Source organism: Fomitopsis serialis (assembly GCF_022376445.1).
Source record: "Fomitopsis serialis strain Sig1Antser10 chromosome Unknown B0H18scaffold_1, whole genome shotgun sequence".
Taxonomy (NCBI): domain Eukaryota; kingdom Fungi; phylum Basidiomycota; class Agaricomycetes; order Polyporales; family Fomitopsidaceae; genus Fomitopsis; species Fomitopsis serialis.
Window position 1 is genome coordinate 736,174 of NW_025954961.1, and position 19,867 is coordinate 756,040.

At 54.1% G+C, this 19,867-nt stretch overlaps 6 protein-coding genes across 6 annotated transcripts; 4 read left to right on the plus strand and 2 right to left on the minus strand.

Moving 5' to 3' along the window:
- Positions 1 to 172: 172 nt before the first annotated feature.
- Positions 173 to 3,289, minus strand: B0H18DRAFT_1081007 (uncharacterized protein; the record flags this gene model as incomplete). The annotated part of the gene is made up of 8 exons (XM_048031314.1): positions 173 to 662; positions 784 to 994; positions 1,125 to 1,429; positions 1,488 to 1,620; positions 1,712 to 2,093; positions 2,114 to 2,733; positions 2,761 to 3,192; positions 3,244 to 3,289. 8 exons carry the CDS (start codon positions 3,287 to 3,289, stop codon positions 173 to 175), a joined length of 2,619 nt encoding a protein of 872 aa, XP_047901094.1.
- A 723-nt stretch (positions 3,290 to 4,012) lies between these two features.
- On the plus strand, positions 4,013 to 7,602 carry B0H18DRAFT_966372 (Hsp90 protein-domain-containing protein). The gene is made up of 21 exons (XM_048043337.1): positions 4,013 to 4,212; positions 4,401 to 4,456; positions 4,477 to 4,563; positions 4,626 to 4,669; positions 4,719 to 4,828; positions 4,881 to 5,102; positions 5,159 to 5,377; positions 5,428 to 5,577; positions 5,631 to 5,770; positions 5,825 to 6,024; positions 6,063 to 6,086; positions 6,157 to 6,259; positions 6,297 to 6,352; positions 6,431 to 6,455; positions 6,505 to 6,570; positions 6,591 to 6,608; positions 6,666 to 6,752; positions 6,809 to 6,946; positions 6,967 to 7,042; positions 7,096 to 7,530; positions 7,580 to 7,602. Exons 1-20 carry the CDS (start codon positions 4,082 to 4,084, stop codon positions 7,361 to 7,363), a joined length of 2,220 nt encoding a protein of 739 aa, XP_047901095.1. The 5' UTR covers positions 4,013 to 4,081; the 3' UTR covers positions 7,364 to 7,530; positions 7,580 to 7,602.
- A 303-nt stretch (positions 7,603 to 7,905) lies between these two features.
- On the plus strand, positions 7,906 to 10,738 carry B0H18DRAFT_966380 (uncharacterized protein). Its single transcript, XM_048043338.1, has 10 exons — positions 7,906 to 8,050; positions 8,104 to 8,415; positions 8,436 to 8,821; positions 8,875 to 9,235; positions 9,292 to 9,383; positions 9,434 to 9,765; positions 9,841 to 9,874; positions 9,929 to 10,420; positions 10,471 to 10,530; positions 10,580 to 10,738. The coding sequence occupies exons 1-10, from the start codon at positions 7,987 to 7,989 to the stop codon at positions 10,628 to 10,630; spliced, it is 2,184 nt and encodes a 727-aa protein (XP_047901096.1). The 5' UTR covers positions 7,906 to 7,986; the 3' UTR covers positions 10,631 to 10,738.
- An 800-nt stretch (positions 10,739 to 11,538) lies between these two features.
- On the plus strand, positions 11,539 to 12,307 carry B0H18DRAFT_1081010 (Cloroperoxidase; the record flags this gene model as incomplete). The annotated part of the gene is made up of 2 exons (XM_048031315.1): positions 11,539 to 11,636; positions 11,695 to 12,307. The coding sequence occupies 2 exons, from the start codon at positions 11,539 to 11,541 to the stop codon at positions 12,305 to 12,307; spliced, it is 711 nt and encodes a 236-aa protein (XP_047901097.1).
- A 1,236-nt stretch (positions 12,308 to 13,543) lies between these two features.
- B0H18DRAFT_9104 (MFS general substrate transporter) lies at positions 13,544 to 16,481 on the plus strand. The gene is made up of 18 exons (XM_048041544.1): positions 13,544 to 13,839; positions 13,906 to 13,952; positions 14,002 to 14,063; positions 14,118 to 14,130; positions 14,187 to 14,206; positions 14,258 to 14,424; positions 14,478 to 14,524; positions 14,575 to 14,621; positions 14,678 to 14,854; positions 14,904 to 15,095; positions 15,153 to 15,234; positions 15,288 to 15,342; positions 15,392 to 15,583; positions 15,640 to 15,664; positions 15,715 to 15,736; positions 15,788 to 15,892; positions 15,943 to 16,056; positions 16,111 to 16,481. Exons 1-18 carry the CDS (start codon positions 13,705 to 13,707, stop codon positions 16,250 to 16,252), a joined length of 1,644 nt encoding a protein of 547 aa, XP_047901098.1. The 5' UTR covers positions 13,544 to 13,704; the 3' UTR covers positions 16,253 to 16,481.
- B0H18DRAFT_1133464 (galactan 1,3-beta-galactosidase) lies at positions 16,370 to 18,804 on the minus strand (the record flags this gene model as incomplete). Its single annotated transcript, XM_048035572.1, has 14 exons — positions 18,343 to 18,804; positions 18,210 to 18,287; positions 18,066 to 18,162; positions 17,994 to 18,010; positions 17,895 to 17,935; positions 17,720 to 17,838; positions 17,559 to 17,669; positions 17,470 to 17,510; positions 17,348 to 17,416; positions 17,055 to 17,286; positions 16,881 to 17,000; positions 16,732 to 16,826; positions 16,467 to 16,617; positions 16,370 to 16,416 (listed from the first exon to the last, which is right to left on the minus strand). Exons 1-14 carry the CDS (start codon positions 18,478 to 18,480, stop codon positions 16,370 to 16,372), a joined length of 1,356 nt encoding a protein of 451 aa, XP_047901099.1. The 5' UTR covers positions 18,481 to 18,804.
- Positions 18,805 to 19,867: the final 1,063 nt, after the last annotated feature.

Below are 19,867 nucleotides of genomic sequence, written 5' to 3' on the forward strand. Positions count from 1 at the left end.
TGCCGTGTCCGTGTGTGAAACCGAATAAAGTACGCAAACCTATGCTGAATTTACTAGCTCTCACCTTCGACAGCCACGTCGTGACGCCATTTGTCGACTCGAACAAACTTGGTTGAGTCTTGGGCTGGCGGCGGTGTAGCAGCGATTGGCGCGGGCATCATCATCTGCGGTGCTACGGAGGACCAAAGAATCCGGATGCCATCATGGACGGGGCACTGAAAATCATGGATTGGTGGAACTGCGCAGCCTGCGCCTGCATCATCATCTGTTGCTGTTGCTGTTGTTGTACCATCATAGACATGTACTGCGTTTTGCGAAGTTGCTCCGGATGGAGAGCAAGCGGTTTGTCATCGTCCGCATCCTGGCTGGCAAAACCGAGTGTCTGCGACGAGTTCATGACCCTTGAAACGCGAAGCCCTAGTGGCGTGTCATCCTCTTCGTCGTCATCGTTCTTGTCGCTGCTATCAGAGAACAACTTCCCGCCACTCGAGCCAAAGGAGGGTAGCTTGAGTTTGCCCTTGTCCAGTAGAGCAGACAGCGGCTTCTCCTCGTCTGAGTCGTCATCCACAGAAGCCACACGTGTCGATGCCCTTTGAGCAGCACGGCCGATCGTTGCAACTAGAGGAACATCCTCATCACTGCTATCGTCATCCCCTCCCAGCCTGGGGGAGATCAATGAGATCGTGGGTTGACTCATGAGACCTGCACCCGAACCCCTGCGTGAAGTCGACGAACGCCGTCTTCCTCGTCCGACGAGCCAGCAATCCATTCATCGGCAGCAACATCTTTGGACATCGAGCGCTTGTGACGGCGGGCGCATCGTCCGAGTCACTCTCGTCGTCGTCGTCGGTCGGCGGAGGAGGTCCTCTGCGCTTCCTGACGGTCGCACGCGATATTTCAGGAAGAACATACGGTGTCTCTGGAGTCTTGAGTCCTGGTGAAGTTTGCGTCTCCGGCTCCGGACTGCGGTCGAGCGCAAGGTCAGAAACGGATGCTGCCAAGAATTGTCCACGTCGTGCTGACGCTCCTCTCCCGTCTTCTTGTGCTTCCTCTTCTTCTTGTCTTTCTTCGCTCGCTTTGCGTCCTCCTCCGCCTGCCGCTTGGCGTCCTCTCCGCTGCGACACGTTCTTGCTCTTCAATGTCCCGTAGCTTGGCCAGCTCCCGCCCCCAGAGCGCGTCAACGCCGAAGACGGATTTCTTGTTCGCCGCTTCGAAACCATTGCCAGAAAGCGTGCGGCGTGGTGCGCCCGGAAGCTCATCGTCAAGCTGCAGAAGGGTGTTGCGTCGAGACAAGTTCGGCTGAGAACTTGATGCAGCCAGGAGTTGTGACTGCGGGCGCGGCTTGAGACTATCTGGATCGATCAAAGTGCTAGAGCGTTGGACTTGTGGTCGTGCCATCATAGACGGCCTCTCGTCTCCTCTGAACACTCTGTTGGTGGAATGCACCAATGAGAATACTTATGCAGTAGAGACGATGCCAGACGCACCTTTGCTTTCCCTTCATCTCAGTTTGCGGTCTCAATGCATCAATGAGGCTCCGACCATACAACTTGCCAGCTGGTCGTTTAGAGCGATCGGCGGGATCGATCACGATTTCCGGTGCAGGCGTGGTGGGGCCGGCTCGGGTTCAAGTTCAATTTCGGCCTGTTCGCCATCCTCCGTGGCGCGGTGCAGATGAGCCTCAAGTCGGCGTACGCAGGATCGCGCTGACCGTCGACGGGAAGGTTGTTGCGGAACGTCAGCTGAGAGAGCGTGAGACTTGCCCTCGGGTTCGGTGTGAACGAGTTGGACGCAACCAGTCCGGGGGATGACGCCCTGCCCGAGTCGAGCATGGATAGCGTCGTAGAGGACCGACGGGCAGTACGGGCGCCGGGCGGGAGCGGGGCGGCGTCGCTAGCGTGTAGCTCCGCGCCTTCAATTGCGCGCGCCTGCAACGCGCTATTCAAGGGCCCCGATGCCATAGCAGATTGCAGTGGACTCGGCATGATCAGCACCTTCGGCCGCATGAGTTCCAGTCGAGAGTAGGGGCGCGTGCGCCCGGCAGCCTGACTCCTGTTATCGTCGCTGGAATGCGCATCCATATCCAGAAGTGCCTGCGTGCCGAATGAGGCACGGACACTGTTCTCGCGCGAGCCTTGGGGTCGAAGCGGGAAGAACGGCTGGGTGAAGGTGGACGGACAGCGAAAGGATTGGCATCTTCCGGCTGTAACTCTGGTGTGAGCATAGTGCCCAACGAACCGTATGACGTTGTGCGAGCTCGTGCTTTAGGATCGAATCGAGACGCGCGGTCAGGAGACGGCGGTCGGACGGCGAAAGGATTCGGTTTCTCCTCGTTGAGCAGCGCTGGTGAACCAAAGCTAGTGGTGGAAAGCGCGCGGCTACGGTTCAGCACAGACTCAGATCCCCGAGATTGAGGCCGCACAAGATTGAGGGCATCGGTGGATGCGGGCGAAGGTGAGCGAACTGTCTCGGTGCTTGGGAAGGGTATGGCATGTAGTGGTGGAGTTATAGGGAGGTTCTCGATGAGTGCATGAGATGACACTGTACGTCCGCGATGCGGCGGCCTTTGCGTCGGTTGCTTCGCCATAGGGGCGTCAAGAGGGGAGCCAAATGAATGTCGACGGGCGTTCAAGCTGTTTGGTGTGGACTTCTCGTCAAGGAACGCGCCTCCCTCACCGAAATCGTCGAAGTTACCCATGCTCATAGAACGCGAGCCATGCATGCCTGAACGGCCTGGTTCGGATCGCAGTCCAGCGGGACGGCGGAGGGGGAGGTCGTGCGGATTGGGTAGTATATCAGACTTAGCTTTGTGCTTCCCTTTTACCTTGTCCTCGGGAATGTAGCCGTCCAAGCCCCACGACGACAGATCAACTTCCAACTCTGCAGCCTCCTCGTCCTCGTCTTCGTCAAGCGCACCTTCGTACGTAGAGTCGCGCCTGAAAGGATTGTGCAGCGCATCGATCGAGGTCCGTGGCCGATGTCCGTCCATTACTGACTCCCTTCCTCCGTATACGGACTCCGGACCCCTGATGCTGCCCACTTCGCTCGGAAGCGCGACACCAAGATAATCGGTGCTCCGTCGTGAAGCAGTCTCGCGACGAGGCCCCGCATCTCGCCGTAGGTGAGCAAAGATGGCACTCTCCTGTGCAGAACGACGCGGCTTGGATGGGTCCGAATCATCGTTATCGTACTCTACATAACTGTGTAAGCCCGAGGTAAGGTGGCATAGAAGTTAGAACTTGCCAATCAGAGCCGCTGCTAACTGGAATCTGGAGAACGCAGCAGCCATCGTAGGTCTTCGAAGATATCGAGGGGGTGGGGGAGAAGGAACGAGCAATGCAAGTGTACCGCTTTCGGCGAGCACAAGCGTGGTCGTCAGCGTAGAGCTGGATGCGTTGGGAGCTTCAGCCAAGCTTTTCTGGTCGAAATTGATCAGAGGCTGGAGAATAACACCTGGAGCTGAGGGGCCGTCGTTGAACACCACGCGGCTCGGCGTAGAGGCAGGACGGGGCCAGTATTCTGCTACACAGGCTGAGCAAGGTGCCGGTGAGATCCCGCATGGAGGGTTATATGAGCGTGGGAACATGTCCTGTCCGTATCAGGCAGGTCTGTAAGAACGAATACTGCATGATAAAGTTGTACAAGTACTAGTGAGTACAGGCATCGCACTCATTTCGTTAAGATTTTGTCGGTGTAGGTATCCCAAGCTACACTCGGATGGTTTCCTGGATGTACTGCGGCAGCTCTCGCATGGCATTCTGATCTCTGGTGGAAAATACTAAAATCGGGAAGGCAACAGACGTCTGAAACTGTTTTGCACATCTTTTCTTTTGATCCGAGTTGTCTTGGTATACTACTCAGACATCGTAGAGTCGACAGTATCGATGACACTCAACACACGGTGTTTCTGTGCTACTAAAGGTATAGTGCAGCCCACGTGACCGCGTAGCGCGTTCGCGGGGACACGTCAGTCGATCACCCTGGACACGTATGTAAATAGGCTTCTTCAAGTCTAGCTCCCAGTTGTACCATAACTGTGACCACTCCCTCAGCGTAGCGACCTTCCGGGCAGGCTTGCGCCATGCGTATCGTGCGCCCGCTCGTGCTCACCCTTAGCGTCCTCGGTTCGTACGTATTTGCCCAGGACACCACCAATGTGCCCAAGCAGAAGCATGACTACCAGGTGTGCCTCATGGCTCTGCATTCGGTCCTGTGCATTGTGCTGAGCTATCTTCGTGTAGAGTGATGTCGCGCGTTTGCGGAAAATCGTGATCAACAGGTAAATTACACTACTTGCCATGAGTATACTTGGCGCTAACCGCCTACTTCCCGGCAGCCTGTATTCACACCGGTGCGCCCGTCTCGCCAGTCGCCAGGGATGAGTACTCAACTTGGAACAGAGATGTCTTTCTTCGCGAGCTTATCTCGAACGCCAACGATGCACTCGAGAAGTTGCGTCTGACGTCTCTTACGGAGAAAAGGTGCTTTCAGGTGCAGAGGACATGAACATCACGATCAAAGCATACAAGGACGAGGACGGGAAGGGTCGCGTTGTCATTAGGGGTGCGTGCACCTTGAGCGTCTTCGTGCTTAAGCTGGCCTAACCGTCTAATTGTTTCGCTTAGATACCGGTATTGGAATGACCGTGGAAGAACTGACGAACAACCTCGTATGTGGTCCATTCTTATATCCCTCGCAGAGCTGATCCAGCACGACAGGGAACGCTCGCAAAATCTGGCACGTCAGAGTTCCTCGCGCGAGCAGAGAGTACGGACACCACAGGCACCGGTAACCTCATCGGCGCGTTCGGTCTCGGTTTCTACAGCAGGTAGGCTTTCCCGTGAACCGCAGCGTTTGGTCGAATGCTCAGCATATACCAGCTTCCTTGTCGCCGATCGTGTCTACGTCGCGTCAATTGCTGCGAAGTCTACCAGCAATCCCGAACCCGTTCAATATGTCTTCAGCTCCGGGGCCGATGAGAGTTCATTCGAGATCTATCCAGACCCTCGCGGGACCACACTTGGCAGAGGAACGGAGATCACTCTGGTTTTGAAGGACGACGCAATTGAGTACATGGACGCTCATAAGATCACCGACTTGGTGTAAGTCCTATTATCACTACTGCAGCCTAATTCGCTCAACCATAAAATCTCGACAGGGACAAGCACTCGTCGTTCGCCTCGACATTTCCCATCTACCTCTGGACAGAACGGACGGAAACTGTTGCCGAGGAGAAGCCTGCTGAGGAGACACCTGAAACTGACGAAGACGAGGCTGTTTTAGAGGACGTTACCGAGTCCGATAAGACCCCCAAGACAAAGGAGGTCACAGTGGAAGAATGGATCCACATGAACTCGCAGCCGCCGATCTGGATGCGGTATGACTGCGCAGTCTAAACCGGTAAAACGTTACTTACGCTCCGTGCAGGGACCCCAAGGCGGTGACGGATGAGGAGTACGAGAGCTTCTATGCAGCGACCTTCAAGGACTACCAGAAGCCACTTGCATGGGACCACTTCTCTGGTGACTCTGGCTCCGGTGTGTCCTTCAAGGCCATCATCTTCATTCCGTCAGAGCTGTGGGTTGTCCCCTCTCTCTGCCAACACGTGGATCTTATACGTCCCCTTATAGCCCGAACGAGTACTGGCAAAACCCAATGATGAGCAGCGCGAGAGACATTCGATTAATGGTCAAGCGTGTGTTCATCACGTCTGACCTCGGCGAGGACGCGCTGCCCAAATGGGCCAGCTGGATCAAGGTTGTCGTTGACGGTACGTCCCGGCCATAAAACCCTGACTGCTCTCATAAGCACGCTGCGTATATAGCGGAGGACCTGCCATTGCACGTGTCGCGCGAGACGCTGCAGTCCACACGCTTCCTCAAGCAACTGCGGTCGATCGTGCTGAAGCATCTCCTTGCCATGCTTACACGGATGCAAGAGAACGACCCGGAGAAGTGGGCAACGCTGCAGAAGTCCTACGGGAACGTGTTCAAGCTTGGTGCGGTGGAGGACACGAAGAACCGGGTGAAGCTGCGGAGCTCTGCCGGTTCGCGACTAACCAGAGGAACGAGACGTCTTTGGAGCAGGTACCTTCGTGTGCTGGCCATGCTGGCTATGTATGCTGACGTTCTGGACGTAGTACCTTGAAATAGGAAGAAAGGTCAGAAGCAGGTGGTCGCGCTGTCGTGCAGTCCTCTTTATGATGCGATGCAGATTTCTACTCGCGGACATGGGTACACAGCGGAGCATCTGGCCAAGAGTGTCTTCATCGAGAACTCCACGCTCGTGGCTACGAGGTCTTCTCCTGATCGATCCACTCGATGAGATCTTCGCCAGAACCTCCGGTGTGGAAGTGCGTATTGAGCATCGTAGAGGTTGAGACCTCGCTGACTAGTTATGCTAGGACGGTGCCATTCCAGGACGTGCCAAGGCTGGACTGCGGTTCGGTGACGAAGGTTCGGCGATCTTTCTTATTGCTGTGTTGTCTGAGCGCCATCTTTTGAGAGTTGAGCCCCGAGGAAGAGAAGGAGGAGCAGAAAAAACTGACGGAAGAGTACAGCCCCTCCTTACGTGGCTGAAGCTACAGGCAGGAGACGTTGTCCGGGATGGTAAGCAGCCCAGTCTCCTGCCATCGCGGGAACAATCGCTAAGACCCATGTGTTTAGTCGTTATCTCCAACCGACTCGTCGCTAGTTCTTGCGCGATTGTCGCTGACATGATGGGCTACACCGCCAATGTCGAGAAGATGATGAGTGAGTGCTAGAGTGCGTCTTCATGCGCTTACCTTGACCATCTCCCACTCGTGTAGGTGCCTCGCAAGCGAGCGTGCATAACCCCATGCGTGACTTTGCGAAGAAGCAGAGGATTTTGGAGATCAACGCGAAGTCTCCGCTCGTCCAGGGCCTCTTGCGCCGAGTGGAGCAGCTCCCGAGTGAAGAGGAGAGCCGTGACCCGAAGTTGAGGAAGAGTTGATGGAGGTTGCGTCTGTGCTCATCGATGGTGCTTTGGTCCGCTCCGGTTTCGGTGTGCCCGACTCGAATGAGTGCGTATCCGGTAATCATACACCTACGTGTGGACGCTGACACGAATCTCCAGATTCTTCACGAGAGTGGACCGCATCCTCAGAAGATCTCTTGGTGTGTCGGAGACAGCACCTACGGATACTACAGTGAAGCCGGCACCCCCTGTCGATTCGGACCCGCTAAACCTTGAAGACCCTGAGTCAATCGAGTGGCCAGACTACGTCCCGGGCTCTCTCAGGCAGCAAGCGGAGGACTTCAAGCCTGAGGACCAAATTGTATGGGAAGCAGAGGAGATTGATGAGGAGGGCAATCCGGTGCTGACGAAGCACGATGAGCTGTAGAGACAGCTGCTTATTGTTATGGATCTCAATGGGACTTTCTGCTGGATAATAGCATCAATGTACCACGTTATGAAGTCTCTGTTGTCGAATCGAAGTTATGTACTAGCTGAGTGGAGTGATCATTGGCGACCACGCTCTGACGGTGACCACAACACATGCAGCCGCAGGAACTCGGCATAAGCAACCGGCTCAGTTGCTTCAGTACTGTGAACTTGCCCACTGTGATCGGGACGTGCACCACTGTGGTACTCGGCGCGTTGCAGACGCAGACGCAGACTCAGTGATCGTGGGCGGCCCGTGTCAACTTTCAAGAGGCAGTGGCATCAACGCTTATGTACATGGAACGTGTAATGAGATTGTTTTTACATACATAGGCACCCACATTATCAGAAACATTCGTATATGTCGCTATCACAGTGACCCACACAACCGTAGGTGGTGGCTGGCGGTGAGCTGGTGATCGGTGAACAAGTTCGGAGACGCCCGATGGTGGAGGACAGATCTGGATCTGACGGACCGTGGTTCGCGCGCAATGGGCGCCTGAGGCATGGTCCTGTGCGAACTGGCTCAACGAGCTCGGCCTGCACTCGCTTCTGTCGCCGACCGCCTGCCTCTTCAACCGGATGTCTGTACCATTTACTCCTATAGGACCGCCCCCACTCCCCTCAGGATGGACAGAACACATCAGTAAGAGCCTCGATTCCTGCGCGGTCTGTCGACCAGTTGACAGTGGTTCACAGGTCCTACTGGCCAGCCATACTACTTCAATGCCGTCACACAACAGTCTACCTATGTCCGTCCCCTGCCTCCAATCCCATTTCCACCTCAAGGTGCGCTAGCACCTGGTGTCCCGGCACCGGCAGCACCTGCAGCCAAGAAGAAGGAAAAGCCGTTAGTCAAGACTCCGATACCCGGGACCGACTGGTTGCGCGTCAAGACTACCGAAGGCAACGTTTTCTACACACACAAAGTAGAGAAGAGGAGTGTCTGGACAGTTCCATATGAGATTCAGGACGCGATTGCTGCGCTCGAGCGCGAAGAGGGGGAGTCACGTCATCAGCAGGAAGAAGAGGCTCGGGGTCAGAGGCGGCGAGAATGGTTGAGGTTGAACGAATCAAGTCGGAGGTGAATGACATGGTTGGTAAGCGGAAAGCAGAGGAGCCAGTGCCGATGGACGAAGTTGTGATCACCAAGAAGATGAAGGTCGATGATACGGACGAGGAAGAGGAGGAAGAGTCTAGCTCTGAGGAAGAGGAGGAGGAAGAGTGGCAGCGAGAGGCTGCAGCCCAACTTGCCGCTGAGGCTGAGGAGGAGAAGAGACGGCAGGAAGAAGAGAAACGACAAGAAGAAGAGGAAGCGAAGAGGATGAAGGAGGCAGAGAAAGCCAAGGGCGCACCTCAGCTCAATATGCCGGAGCGAGTTGACTTGTCGATGGACGAGGCCAAGGCGCTCTTCAAAGTACGTTATGTCGCCGCTCCTACACTGACGACTAGTGACATTTGCATTTTCAGACTCTTCTTCGCGAGAAGAATGTAAACCCTCTTCACCCATGGGACATGTCCCTGCCGCTATTCATCAATGACCCGCGATATGTCCTCCTTCCTTCCGTATCCGCGCGTAAAGAGGCGTTCGACGAATACTGCCGAGACCGCGCCCGTGAGCTACGGCAGTCCAATGTCAAAAAGGAGAAGGAATCCGCAAATCCGAAGGAGGAGTTCGAGCGTCTCCTGCGGGATGAGGTGAAAAGTACGCGCACAAGCTGGACCGAGTGGCGAAGGCAGTGGAAGAAAGATAGAAGGTTCTATGGCTGGGGTCGTGACGACAGGGAGCGGGAAAAGAGGTTCCGAGAATACCTCAAAGAGCTCGGCGAAAGTGAGAATTCGCCATACTCATAATTTGGTGGCCGCTAACCTCACGCCACGTCTCAGAAAAGCGCGCCGCCGCTCAAAAAGCAGAGGCAGATTTCTTTGCGCTGCTCAAGGAGAGCGGTATTGCTAAACCCGGTGCTATATGGACAGAGGTGAGCATTGCATTGCATCGACTGGATTGCGTCACCGACCCATCCCTAAGGTGAAGCGGGAGATTGTGGATGACCCCCGGTACGATGCTGTAGGGTCATCATCTCTGCGAGAAGAGCTGTTCCACACGTACCTAAAAGCCCACGGAGAGACCTCTTCGTCTGAGACACTATCGGGTGCTCAAGTGGCTGACAGCCGTACTAATACGGATGGCGCAACCGCTGAGGAAAGCACCGAGGAGCGTGAGCGGAGGCGTCAGGAGCGAAAGGAGCGTGCCGTAAAGGAGAGGGAAGAAAAGGTCAAGGCTAAGCGAAACAAGGTCGACGCTGATATTGACCGTTCCCGCATGGGTCTCAACAAGGAGGAAGGGGAGCTTGAGTTCAGGTGCGCCGCGTGTCTCCCATTACCCCCGTAGCGGTTACTGGGCGCCGCTGATTATCGGTTGCCTTTTCTATACAGAACGATGCTGACAGACGCAATACGGGACCCACAGGTACGACTAACGCCAAGACTAAGACAGATGACTTATGCCTGTGTACCCCGTTAGGTTACTTGGGACGGTGTCGTTCCGCAGCTGAAGAAGGATCCTCGTTTCGTACATTCACCTCTGCCGCTTAACCAGCAAGTTCATCTATTCCATGCACACGTAGCCGCCTTACGGGCAAAGCACATAACCAGCCTCCACGGGCTGTTCGAGTCGCACACCCCATCACTGGCTACGAAGTTCACCGACTTGCCAGTGGCGTCCTTGGTCTCCTCGCTTCCTGCTACTAAGCTAGGGTCTAACGTAGATCGTCTGGAGGAAGAGTTCAAAGCATGGCAACGAGAACGCTCGCACCAAGCGCGGCTGGCGTTTGACCAGATGCTTAGCGAGAATGCGTTCGTGGAGTTCTGGGGCCGGCTCGGGAAGATCGGGGGAAAGGGCGTCGACGGAACCATCAAAGTGGACGATCTCGGAGAGGATGCCGAGGAAGAGCAGGTTGACATGAAGGCCTTGGCCAAGAATGTCGACCTGAATGAGATGGTGAAGGTGCTGAAGGTGGGTACGCTGGACGGCCCGCGCGGATGCAAAGTTGATCGTGTCACCAGAATGACAAGCGCTATCTCGTCTTTGACCACGTCCCGGAACTGCGTGAGCAGTGGCTGCGGGTGAGTGCTCCGCTTGTGTTGTGACTCCGGCTCTTGACGTCCCCGATAGGATTACCTGTCACAATTGCCTCCGCCGAAGTTGTCTGTGCACGTATCCTAGTTATATACTGTACTATGTTATTGACCGCTTTATACTTCCGCTTGTCGCGGAATCGCTATGGGCTTCAAGCCACTACTGTGTCGTTGTGAACTTCAGCCATCCGTTGAGGTGAGCTCCTAACCGTTCAATGTCTTCGGAAACACATCCGATCTGACATACTACAGTATGTAGTCTGGACGGCCCGAACTGCAATCAGCGCTGTGCAGACAGTTCCGATCATCATCTTCGCAGACCTCCGCAGATCTAGTCTCGCGAGATCGATCATATCACTATGACCTATCGTCCAGGACACTGGAGTGGCCCAGCACCGCCATGGTGTCATACATATCCCCGTAGTCTCGCTCGGGCGGCTTATGCTGCCACACTGGGCTTAAGCCTCTGTACAGAGATTGTTGGCAGTCGTGCTGCGCACAGGTTACGGTCGCACGCTTGACAATGTACGGGACCGACATGCACTGCCGCCTTCCGTGCCTCTGCTCCAACTGTCGACGACTCTTGCTATGTTGTATCAAGGTGTCTCCTTACCCGGAATCTATTCGCCGAATTCGACCACCCTTGCTGACGACCGCATTGACTCCCTATCAGGAACGGTTACGAACGCCGTATTCCTCGAGATTACGATGACACCCGCCGTCTTCCGCCGCGGGATATCCGTCTTCGGAGTAGGCTCATGCTCTAGACTAACATCCCTACCGCGCAAGTCATCCGGACTCGGGATTGGCAGCCCCGAGCTCTATGACTAGGTCAGTTCCTTGACGCAATCTGTATACGTGGTCGGCATGTTGTACCGCCCGTCTTCCCGTGGCAGCTCGGTGACTCTGACCATGCACAGTATATAGCCCGGAAGTAAACTGCATATCCGGCAATCCACTGCTCCTCCTCCACTTATGACGAGCCCTCCACCCGCGATGAGCTCATTCCACGACCGCACCTACTCTCCACCGTCCCCCGGAGCGAGCCGGTCACCATGTCCGGCCTTGAACGCACTAGCAAACCATGGTTATCTGTAAGCACCGCCATTCCCGCATGCAGTTCGCCAGTCTGACCGAACGTTTCGAATACAGTCCTCGAGATGGCCGTGGCATCACAGCCGTGCAATTGATCCGCGCACTGGTGCAAGTGTACAACTTCTCCGTGCCACTGGCGGTAGTGCTCTCAGTCGTCGGCGTGGTGCTGTGCGGCAACTGGTGGTCGCTCGACCTCCATCAGCTGGCCAAGCACGGTCTCATCGAGCATAACGGCTCGTTGGCGCATGACGACACCCCTCCGCACGAGGCCTATGCACCCACTGCCGTCGACCCGAAGCTCGTTCACCAACTACTCTCCGTTACATCTGCGCCTTATCTCACACTCCGCGATTTCGCCAAAGCTCGTGCACTACGAGATTCCGCCATTCCGACACCCCTCGATAGGGTACATGCGGAGATCGCCAGAGGAGAAGCTGTCCTCACCATCCAGACCTTTGGCTTGAAGTCGAAGGACACGGTGGGGAGCGCCGGGGAGCTTGACGGTGCTGTTATGAAAACATTCCTCGAGCAATGGCTTGGTCAGGAGCGACTGCCAGAGGGATGGCAGAAATCACAAACACCCATCGGCCTAGTTGAGACAGCTTCACGTTCGAGGCAAATAGAGAAGATGATTCGAGAGTTGCGGACGAACTATGCTTCATGTCGATGATGATATTTTGCCTTGCAGAGTTACCTGTTCTCGATGGATCATGCTACCTATAGCCTGAGCTGGTATACTATGTCACGACAAACCATACTGTATCCCGTAACAATTCGATCTGTCAATAGCATACGTTTCTTCCCATGTATTCTTGTCATAGGCCACTGACTCTCGGAGGGTACACTGACTCTGTAGTATTCATATTGATTTTCATTCCATCGGAGCCATAGTGAAGATATCGACTGCTACTGAGCTACACGAGGCAACGCTGCTCTAAAACGACTCATATCAGCGGGAGACAGGTAGCGCTGGCGCAAGATGACGACTCCGAGTAAGCTGACAGTCGGGTACGGTCTTGTGCGGCGGTCGGGCATGGGCCGTGTACGTGGATAGGCGCTCGCCGGTGCACCGGCAGTGAGTGGCTGAAAACGCCTTCACTGCATACTACCTTCTACGGGCTACGTGGCTACAAGCCATGCCTATGTCTGAACACTGCGCGCTGCTACATGTTGCGAGCCAGATTCAATGTATCGAGCAGCCCGGACATCAATTCCTCACTTACTCATGCCAAGTTGTTATTCGGCCATTCAAGATGATATTATGCCTGACGTTACAGCGTGTCAACCTGGGTCCTGACGAACGCTGCCTTCCGCAGTGCATCCTACAGCACCGAGTCGGTTCTCGAACGCTTGATCATGCAAGGGATCAACGAATACCGAGTGCTCATGGTGAGTCCTGTATCAAAGGTCGCAATGATATGTGATGGCTACTCCTCCTCAGGCTCGCTCAGGTGCCATTCAATGATCATATTGTGCGACAGTAGGTTTGAACCAACTGCAAACACGTCAGATGCGTGCTGACGGGTGCTATGTTCAAAATCCCTTGCTCGAAGAGCAAGGCTCTCCAGGTCGAAAATGTTGGCCCCTTTCTGCACTTGTTGCGGCGTATTTGGTTCGCGGCATGTGGTGTGGACACAAAATGCAATATTTCACTGAAAGAGAACGTCAATTTCTGATTATGTGTGGGCGCCATCGGTTGCAGCATTTCGCAGCTGATCGTACGCGTGCAACCGTCTCGAAGTAGGTGCTATCGTTTCATCCGTGACTGCGTCTAGCAGCCTACTGGTCAGGCGGCATTCCGAGACACAGACACCGATCCGGAGACGGGAGAAGACCAAGCGAATACTGTCGTGCTATATGAACTTGTGACCAGCGGGCCGGCGCAGATGACCATCCCCTCCGCCAGTGCCATCAGCCTGGGGCAGGTCCCATCTACCAAAGCTTGGAAAGATCCGCTCGTGTCCTACTTATACAAAGATTCTACTTCTGGATAGGCTGCTGATAGTCACTGCACTCGTCGCTGCGAACCCTTCTACAGTCAAGAACAAGAAGCCGACTTCCGGACCGATGGTGCCCTCACCGTCGGAGAGCCTGGGAATGGAGCACCAAGATGCTACATTGGCGCAAGAACGAGTACACAGAGAAATGGACCGACGGGTACTATGGAAGCTGGATCTACACGTCTTACCGCCCTTGACCCTCGTGAGTCCCTGCCCCGAAGGTTAGAAATCAAGAAGCCTGATTGACCACTGGCACGAACTGCTGCAGCTATGGCTCGCAAACTTCATTGACCGCACCAATGTTGGCAACGCAAAGTGATGCTGCTTTCAGCTGGCCATATAGTCCACGCTGACTTCGAAACAGAATTGCAGGCCTCACGACCGATTTGCATCTTTATGGCACTCAGTTCAACATAGCCCTTGCAGGTATGCACGCCGGCGTGTATTAAAATGCTACTTTGTTCTCACTCACCTCGCCAGTATTCTACGCTCCGTAAGTCCCCTGCGTTTCAGAACTGCAATGTCTGTGATTGAGATGATCGAGTCAAGCTACATTCTGGTCGAACTGCGTAAGGATATGTGGCATACGATATGAGACACCGTTGACACCCGTCCCATAGCTTCCAATTGGATCTTGAAAAGAGCGAAACCTAGCAGATGGCTACCCATCATTGTCGCCGTATGGGGCATGGTAACAACGCTTAGCGGCGTTGTTCAGGATTACAGCGGATTGATAGCCATTCGCTTCTTCCTCGGGTTCTGCGAGGGGGGCCTGCTTCCGGGAATTGTAAGTACTCTCATGGTATTGCAGCCAGTGGTTCTGAGCACGAGCTTTCGCAGATACTATACCTGAGCACCATATACAAGCGTCACGAGCTACAAACACGGTAGGATGTCTGTAACTTACGATGAGTCAATTTGGTTTTGACATTACTAGGGTTGGCATATTCTATGCATCGGCATCCTTGTCTGGCGCCTTTGGAGGTCCGTCTTCATTATGAACCCGGTACCGGTACAACCGCTCATTGCATGGAACGCAGGCTTATTGGCGACGGGAATTGAGAAGATGGACGGCATCGGTGGCCTAGCTGGATGGCGGTGGATCTTTATCCTCGAGGGCCTTATTACCATTCTCTTCGCTGTCATCGCTGCAGTGTTCTTGCCTGCTGACATAGGTTCAGCGAAGTTCTTCACTGAAGAAGAGAGAGATTTCGCCCGTCAGTCCTCATCCTCTTCTGTAGCCACACATCCTCACTCGCCTTATAGTGAATCGTTTCCGCGAGGAGAATAATATAGCGGCAAGCGCTCCTTTGTCCGAGCCGGCACAGCGGATCAACGTCGCGGGTGCACAACTAGAGAAGGTGGACGAAGTCCAAGTAGAAACCCTCACCACGCATAGCATCGCACAGTCCGTCAACCAGGAGGACGAGCAGTTTGAATGGCTGGAGGTCGTCAGGGGTAGGCCATCCATGTCGCTCGTCATGCACTTAAGATTGGGATCTTACATCATTCAAGGTATCAAGGAACCCCAGGTCTGGATGTCAGCATTGTCCTATCTCGGTATCATCATCAGCCTGTACTCGTTCTCGCTTTTCCTGTGAGCATCCTTTTCCAAGTTGGATGTGGGTAAAGACTGAGCTGCTCTTCAAGGCCCACCATCGTTGCAGGCTTAGGGTACTCCGGAGGTCAAGCACAGCTAACACTGGTACGCTCTACTCAGCCGAGGTTACATTTGTCAGTCTAACATCGCACAGTACCTCCATATGTCCCTGCTGCAGTCCTTACAGTCGTGGTCGCAGTCGCAAGCGATCGCCTCCGCCTACGCGGTCCATTCATTCTATTGTTCCTTCCCATTGCAATTGCCGGTACGTGATCGCCCACATTGCTCACTGATAAGCCGATTTAGTGCCTCACCCATAGGGTACATCCTTGCGATCGTAGCGAAGGTCCGTTTCACGTCATGGTCCAGTCTGTTTTTCGCCTTATTCAATGCAAACCCTAGAACAATACACAACGTTATGCAGCAGGTCAGTGTGTCCATATTTGTGGTGCTGGCATCACTAAATGTGCTTCCTAGTCTTTCTGATTGCTTCCGGGATGTGAGTACCATAGTTACTATTTAAGATACATACGATGACCCGGCGTGCCAGCTATCCTTGCGGACCATGCATCTTATCGATTTTACCTAACAATACTGCTGGGCATTACAAGAAAGCAACCGCGGTAGCTCTACAGCTCGCAGTCGCTAATACAGGGTAACTTTGGTTTTTCTGTTCCTCAGATCCACTCAACCACTCGACTACAGAGGCTTTGTTGCTACATTTGTCTATACCAACTCCCAAGCGCCGAAGTATATTCGGGGACACACGATTACCGTCTCTTTCTTAGCCATGGCATGGGTGGCTATGTTTGCCAACGTGTGAGTCCCACTCAGAGATGCGATCGAATGTCGGAAGCTGACGGAAGAGCGCAGGATGTACTGCGCACTGGAGAATAGAGCACGAGCTGCAGGACGCCGTCAGGGCAACCTCATCGCATATCAAGAGCTTTGGGACACAGGGAAGACGAGAGCACCCATTGGTGACCGACACCCGGAGTTCCGTTTCACGCTGTAATCGAACGACGACAGTCTCTTGTACGAGAACGTAACGACAGAATTAAATTTTCACACAAAGGAATGTAGATACAGCTTCGAATGTCCAATGTCCAGAGCAGATACTGGGGTAGCAACTTCAGGTCTGCGTGTAGACAATAACCTGGTACAAATCGCCGGCGTAGTCTGCGAAGTGTGTCGTTAGTTGTGGATTGCGAAGAGGGGATCGTGCTTACTCGACTGGTCTGCGCCGAGGGTGACAGCGTTCGGTCCATCGTTCAAGTGGACCTGGACTGGAACGCTGAGCACACGACTTGTTCCTCCCGTGTTCGGTTGATCGACCACGACACTTGAGCCACCATTCACGCTGTATTCGTATTGAGTTGGCTGTGGTCACAGTACGGTCGTTGTGTCACTGCGTCCACTGGCTTACCTGACAGTCACATTCCTAGAACAACGTCGCATGAGCTCATGATACTTTCAAGCCTGTGAGGTGTCAACATACCTCCACGTCTGATCAGCGTTTGCATAGTATAGGGACAGCCACTGGTCAGCGCCAGTGCCCGTGACATTGAGAGTCACCGAACCGCCGTTTCCTGTATGTAGATCGTTTCTAGCTTGCTTGTTTGTACTGCAGTCAACTAACGCACCAAGATACCCTACGCCTTCATGACCATTATACGTGTAATTTGAACCAAGGAGCTCCGCATTTCCGCTCAGGGTACCTGTGGAAGCAGAGTATGTGGTGCCGTTCTGCACGGCGTATGTACCTGCACCACACCCGTTTCAATAAGCTAATCGCAGTCGGCTAACGGTGCACTTACCAGCGTCAAGGTCCACGGTCCATACGTCGGCGTAGACGATTTGAGGATTACCGGACGACCAACTCAGCGGGTACCAGACGTAGCGGCTGTTCCCAAGCACATCTGGCTCCCAGCGATCGCCCATGTAGATCGCATTCGTTCCCAGAGGTAAATCGTAGGCATTCTGTGAAAAGTATGTGTTCGTGTCTTCCGGTGCTATGTCGGCTTGACTGGACCAATTTCCCGAGATACTCTGCCATGGGAATCGTCACGATGACTTGTGTGAGAAGGACGTCTCGCGGATGCACACTCACATCCGCGTAAAAGTACTTGTTCGGGTTGGGTGCCCATCCACTAGTGTGAGAAGCAATCAACCAGTACACCTGGAACAGTATGTCAGACTCTCAGAATGACACGGGTAATCGTCGATACGTACCCCGTCTCTCTTGACCATGCCTGGCGCTTCCAGGGTTGCACCTATCGCACAATGAGGTCTACTGCTAAGGAAACAATATGAAGGCGTACCTTTCAGTTCAGCTACGACATCCGTTACGTTGTAGTAGTCTGAATCCATTTGAGCAATCTTGAAGTCCTGGTTGTTGTCGCTGGCGTAGAGCAGGTAGGCCGTCCGGTCGTCTACGTGACAGTCAACGGTGCATGTCGCCTCAGCGCAATAGTAATATTACCATCGAGGAAGACACTTTCGTCGCGAGACTGAGCTCCTAGAGGGTTGAAACTGCCCCGATAACTGTATGGCCCACAAGGCGTGTCTGCAGTGGCGACGCCGACCTGAGCGTAACCATAGCTAACAACACGCAGTGTCACCATGAGACAGCCTTGTTAAGGACATGGGTCACGTACTTCGAGCTGTCGGAGTGGAACCACATCACGTACTCGGCATTCTGCGCACGAGAGGCGATTCATGAGTGCCACGAAGTACGAAGGTGTCATATATGATACCTTCTCGTTGTATATTACTAAGGAACACGTCACCATAAGTACAGTGCATCAAAGTTAAGTCAAGGTACGTACCTTTGGGTCGCTCAACAATATTGGACGAGGAGATGTTGGTACCGGATACCGGAGTAAGTGCGTTGTCATGGCGCGCCCAGCTGACAAGATCGGTGGACTATTGCTAATGAGTCGTTAGTTGAGCTAAATGGTAACACCACGCACGCTGTAACAGGATACAGCAGAGAATAGATCACTGTTTGCAGCCTTATCCTCGCCAACCCAGTAAAAGGTGCTGTCAACCTGAGCCCGGGTCAGGATAGTGAGAACGGTAGAGACAATGACTTCCTCCACATACCTTGAAGATCCCTGCGCTGTGTGCTTGGATTTCGTTGCCGTCCGTATCGTACCATAGCGCACCGGGTACGATGACACTCTTGCCGAAGACAGATCCGGCGAGCAAACTGAGAAGCAGAGTACTAACGAAGGGATGCATGTTGCAGACAGGGCTGATGCGCTGAAGGCGAGAATGGCTGTTCGCGAGGTTATATATCTGTCGCGTTCTGCACGAAACCGGACTCCAAAGCTCGGATGTGGGATCCAGGCGGTCTACCGCATGGTGTCATGGTCACCAGCGGTGCGGTGATCGCGCCTGAGAGCATCGAATGTCCCAACCGCGTCCCAATGTCCTGGTCACAACACCGGACAGCCTAATTCCGTAGTGAAGAACGACGGGAGCATTCTACGCAGCTTGCTTCCTCTTCCTGATCGTAGTCAGCAGCCTTCAGCAGCACGCTCTCCGGGCCTGAAAGCCGGCGTGTCGGACCGATATGAACACAGCGGGCAACACTGCCCAACGCTTGGCAAAGTGATGTCAGTACTGGGCAGACAGTCGCAGCAGACTCACCTGCATGACTACCCGGCGGCAGATACAAACCCTCCTACCGCCGGCTCGAGGATAAAGAAACCGCTTGCAACACCAGCCAAGTTTACAGCTAGTTCCATGTTGTTGTGTAGACCCCTTCCCGAGAAAAGCGTGCACAGGCGGAGGGTCGTCGGGCCGACCTCGTCGAGCGATCCGCATCCTCCGCCCGCTGACCTTGGCCACAAACCTCGCCCTCGACATTCCTCGATGTGGTAAAATCCTGATGGGAACGCGCTCCAGAGACCGATACGCTCCACCTGTGCGCACTTTTGCGCTCGGGACCTAGCGATGAGGAATTAGCTGTATGAGCCACAGCGACTACCATTCCGTCTCTTTTGTCATCCATAGCTTAGGGCCATTTGGTGATCTCGAATCGCTAATCCCACGGACACAAGAAATGGGGTTCAGCCCACATTGACCGGCCAATCCCGGCCAACGATGGGATGGATACATGACGTGCATTGCTTCTGGTCAAGTTGCGTTCTTCTGAAATGAAGATCGTTCTGATAGGTCCACGGACAACGCGCCGCCGGTTCAGGTACTGCCTCTTGATGAGACCCCAACCAAGCTTTGGCACGAGAGTCATGAGTTGACGGAAGCATGATCATGACGCAGGAGATGATGCATGCTGACCTGTCAATACACATACGTGCTCCGTTCGCGAGATCGTTTCACGCACCTCAAGGGGCATTCTATGGTCCAGGTTTACCAATCATTCGATCCCGAAGTGAGAGCCCACAGTTGAGGCGGTTCTTGCACTTCGGACAATATGATGACAACGATACAGTTTGAAGAGAGTGAGATAACGGTACATGAGCATGCGAGATCGGAGTCGGGTAGATGTGGTCGTTGCAGGTCGTGTCGTGTCGATTGGTATGAAGACAGCAATAGTTGGATACAATATCATACATAGAACCTGTAAATAGCCCATGAGCGGCGAATGCCATCATACGAGTCG

What these genes read in the sequence shown, in the direction of transcription:
- B0H18DRAFT_966372 (XM_048043337.1), top strand. Translation starts at nt 4,082, where the DNA reads ATGCGTATCGTGCGCCCGCTCGTGCTCACCCTTAGCGTCCTCGGTTCG. An exon ending in ATGGCTCTGCATTCGGTCCT is followed by an intron (nt 4,213 to 4,400) that starts GTGCATTGTGCT and finishes AACTTGGAACAG; the next exon opens with AGATGTCTTTCTTCGCGAGC. An exon ending in GGTCTCGGTTTCTACAGCAG is followed by an intron (nt 4,829 to 4,880) that starts GTAGGCTTTCCC and finishes AGCATATACCAG; the next exon opens with CTTCCTTGTCGCCGATCGTG.
- B0H18DRAFT_966380 (XM_048043338.1), top strand. Translation starts at nt 7,987, where the DNA reads ATGTCTGTACCATTTACTCCTATAGGACCGCCCCCACTCCCCTCAGGA. An exon ending in GAAGGGGAGCTTGAGTTCAG is followed by an intron (nt 9,766 to 9,840) that starts GTGCGCCGCGTG and finishes TTTTCTATACAG; the next exon opens with AACGATGCTGACAGACGCAA. An exon ending in TGCGTGAGCAGTGGCTGCGG is followed by an intron (nt 10,531 to 10,579) that starts GTGAGTGCTCCG and finishes CGTCCCCGATAG; the next exon opens with GATTACCTGTCACAATTGCC.
- B0H18DRAFT_9104 (XM_048041544.1), top strand. Translation starts at nt 13,705, where the DNA reads ATGGTGCCCTCACCGTCGGAGAGCCTGGGAATGGAGCACCAAGATGCT. An exon ending in TCTTACCGCCCTTGACCCTC is followed by an intron (nt 13,840 to 13,905) that starts GTGAGTCCCTGC and finishes GAACTGCTGCAG; the next exon opens with CTATGGCTCGCAAACTTCAT. An exon ending in GTCAAGCACAGCTAACACTG is followed by an intron (nt 15,343 to 15,391) that starts GTACGCTCTACT and finishes AACATCGCACAG; the next exon opens with TACCTCCATATGTCCCTGCT.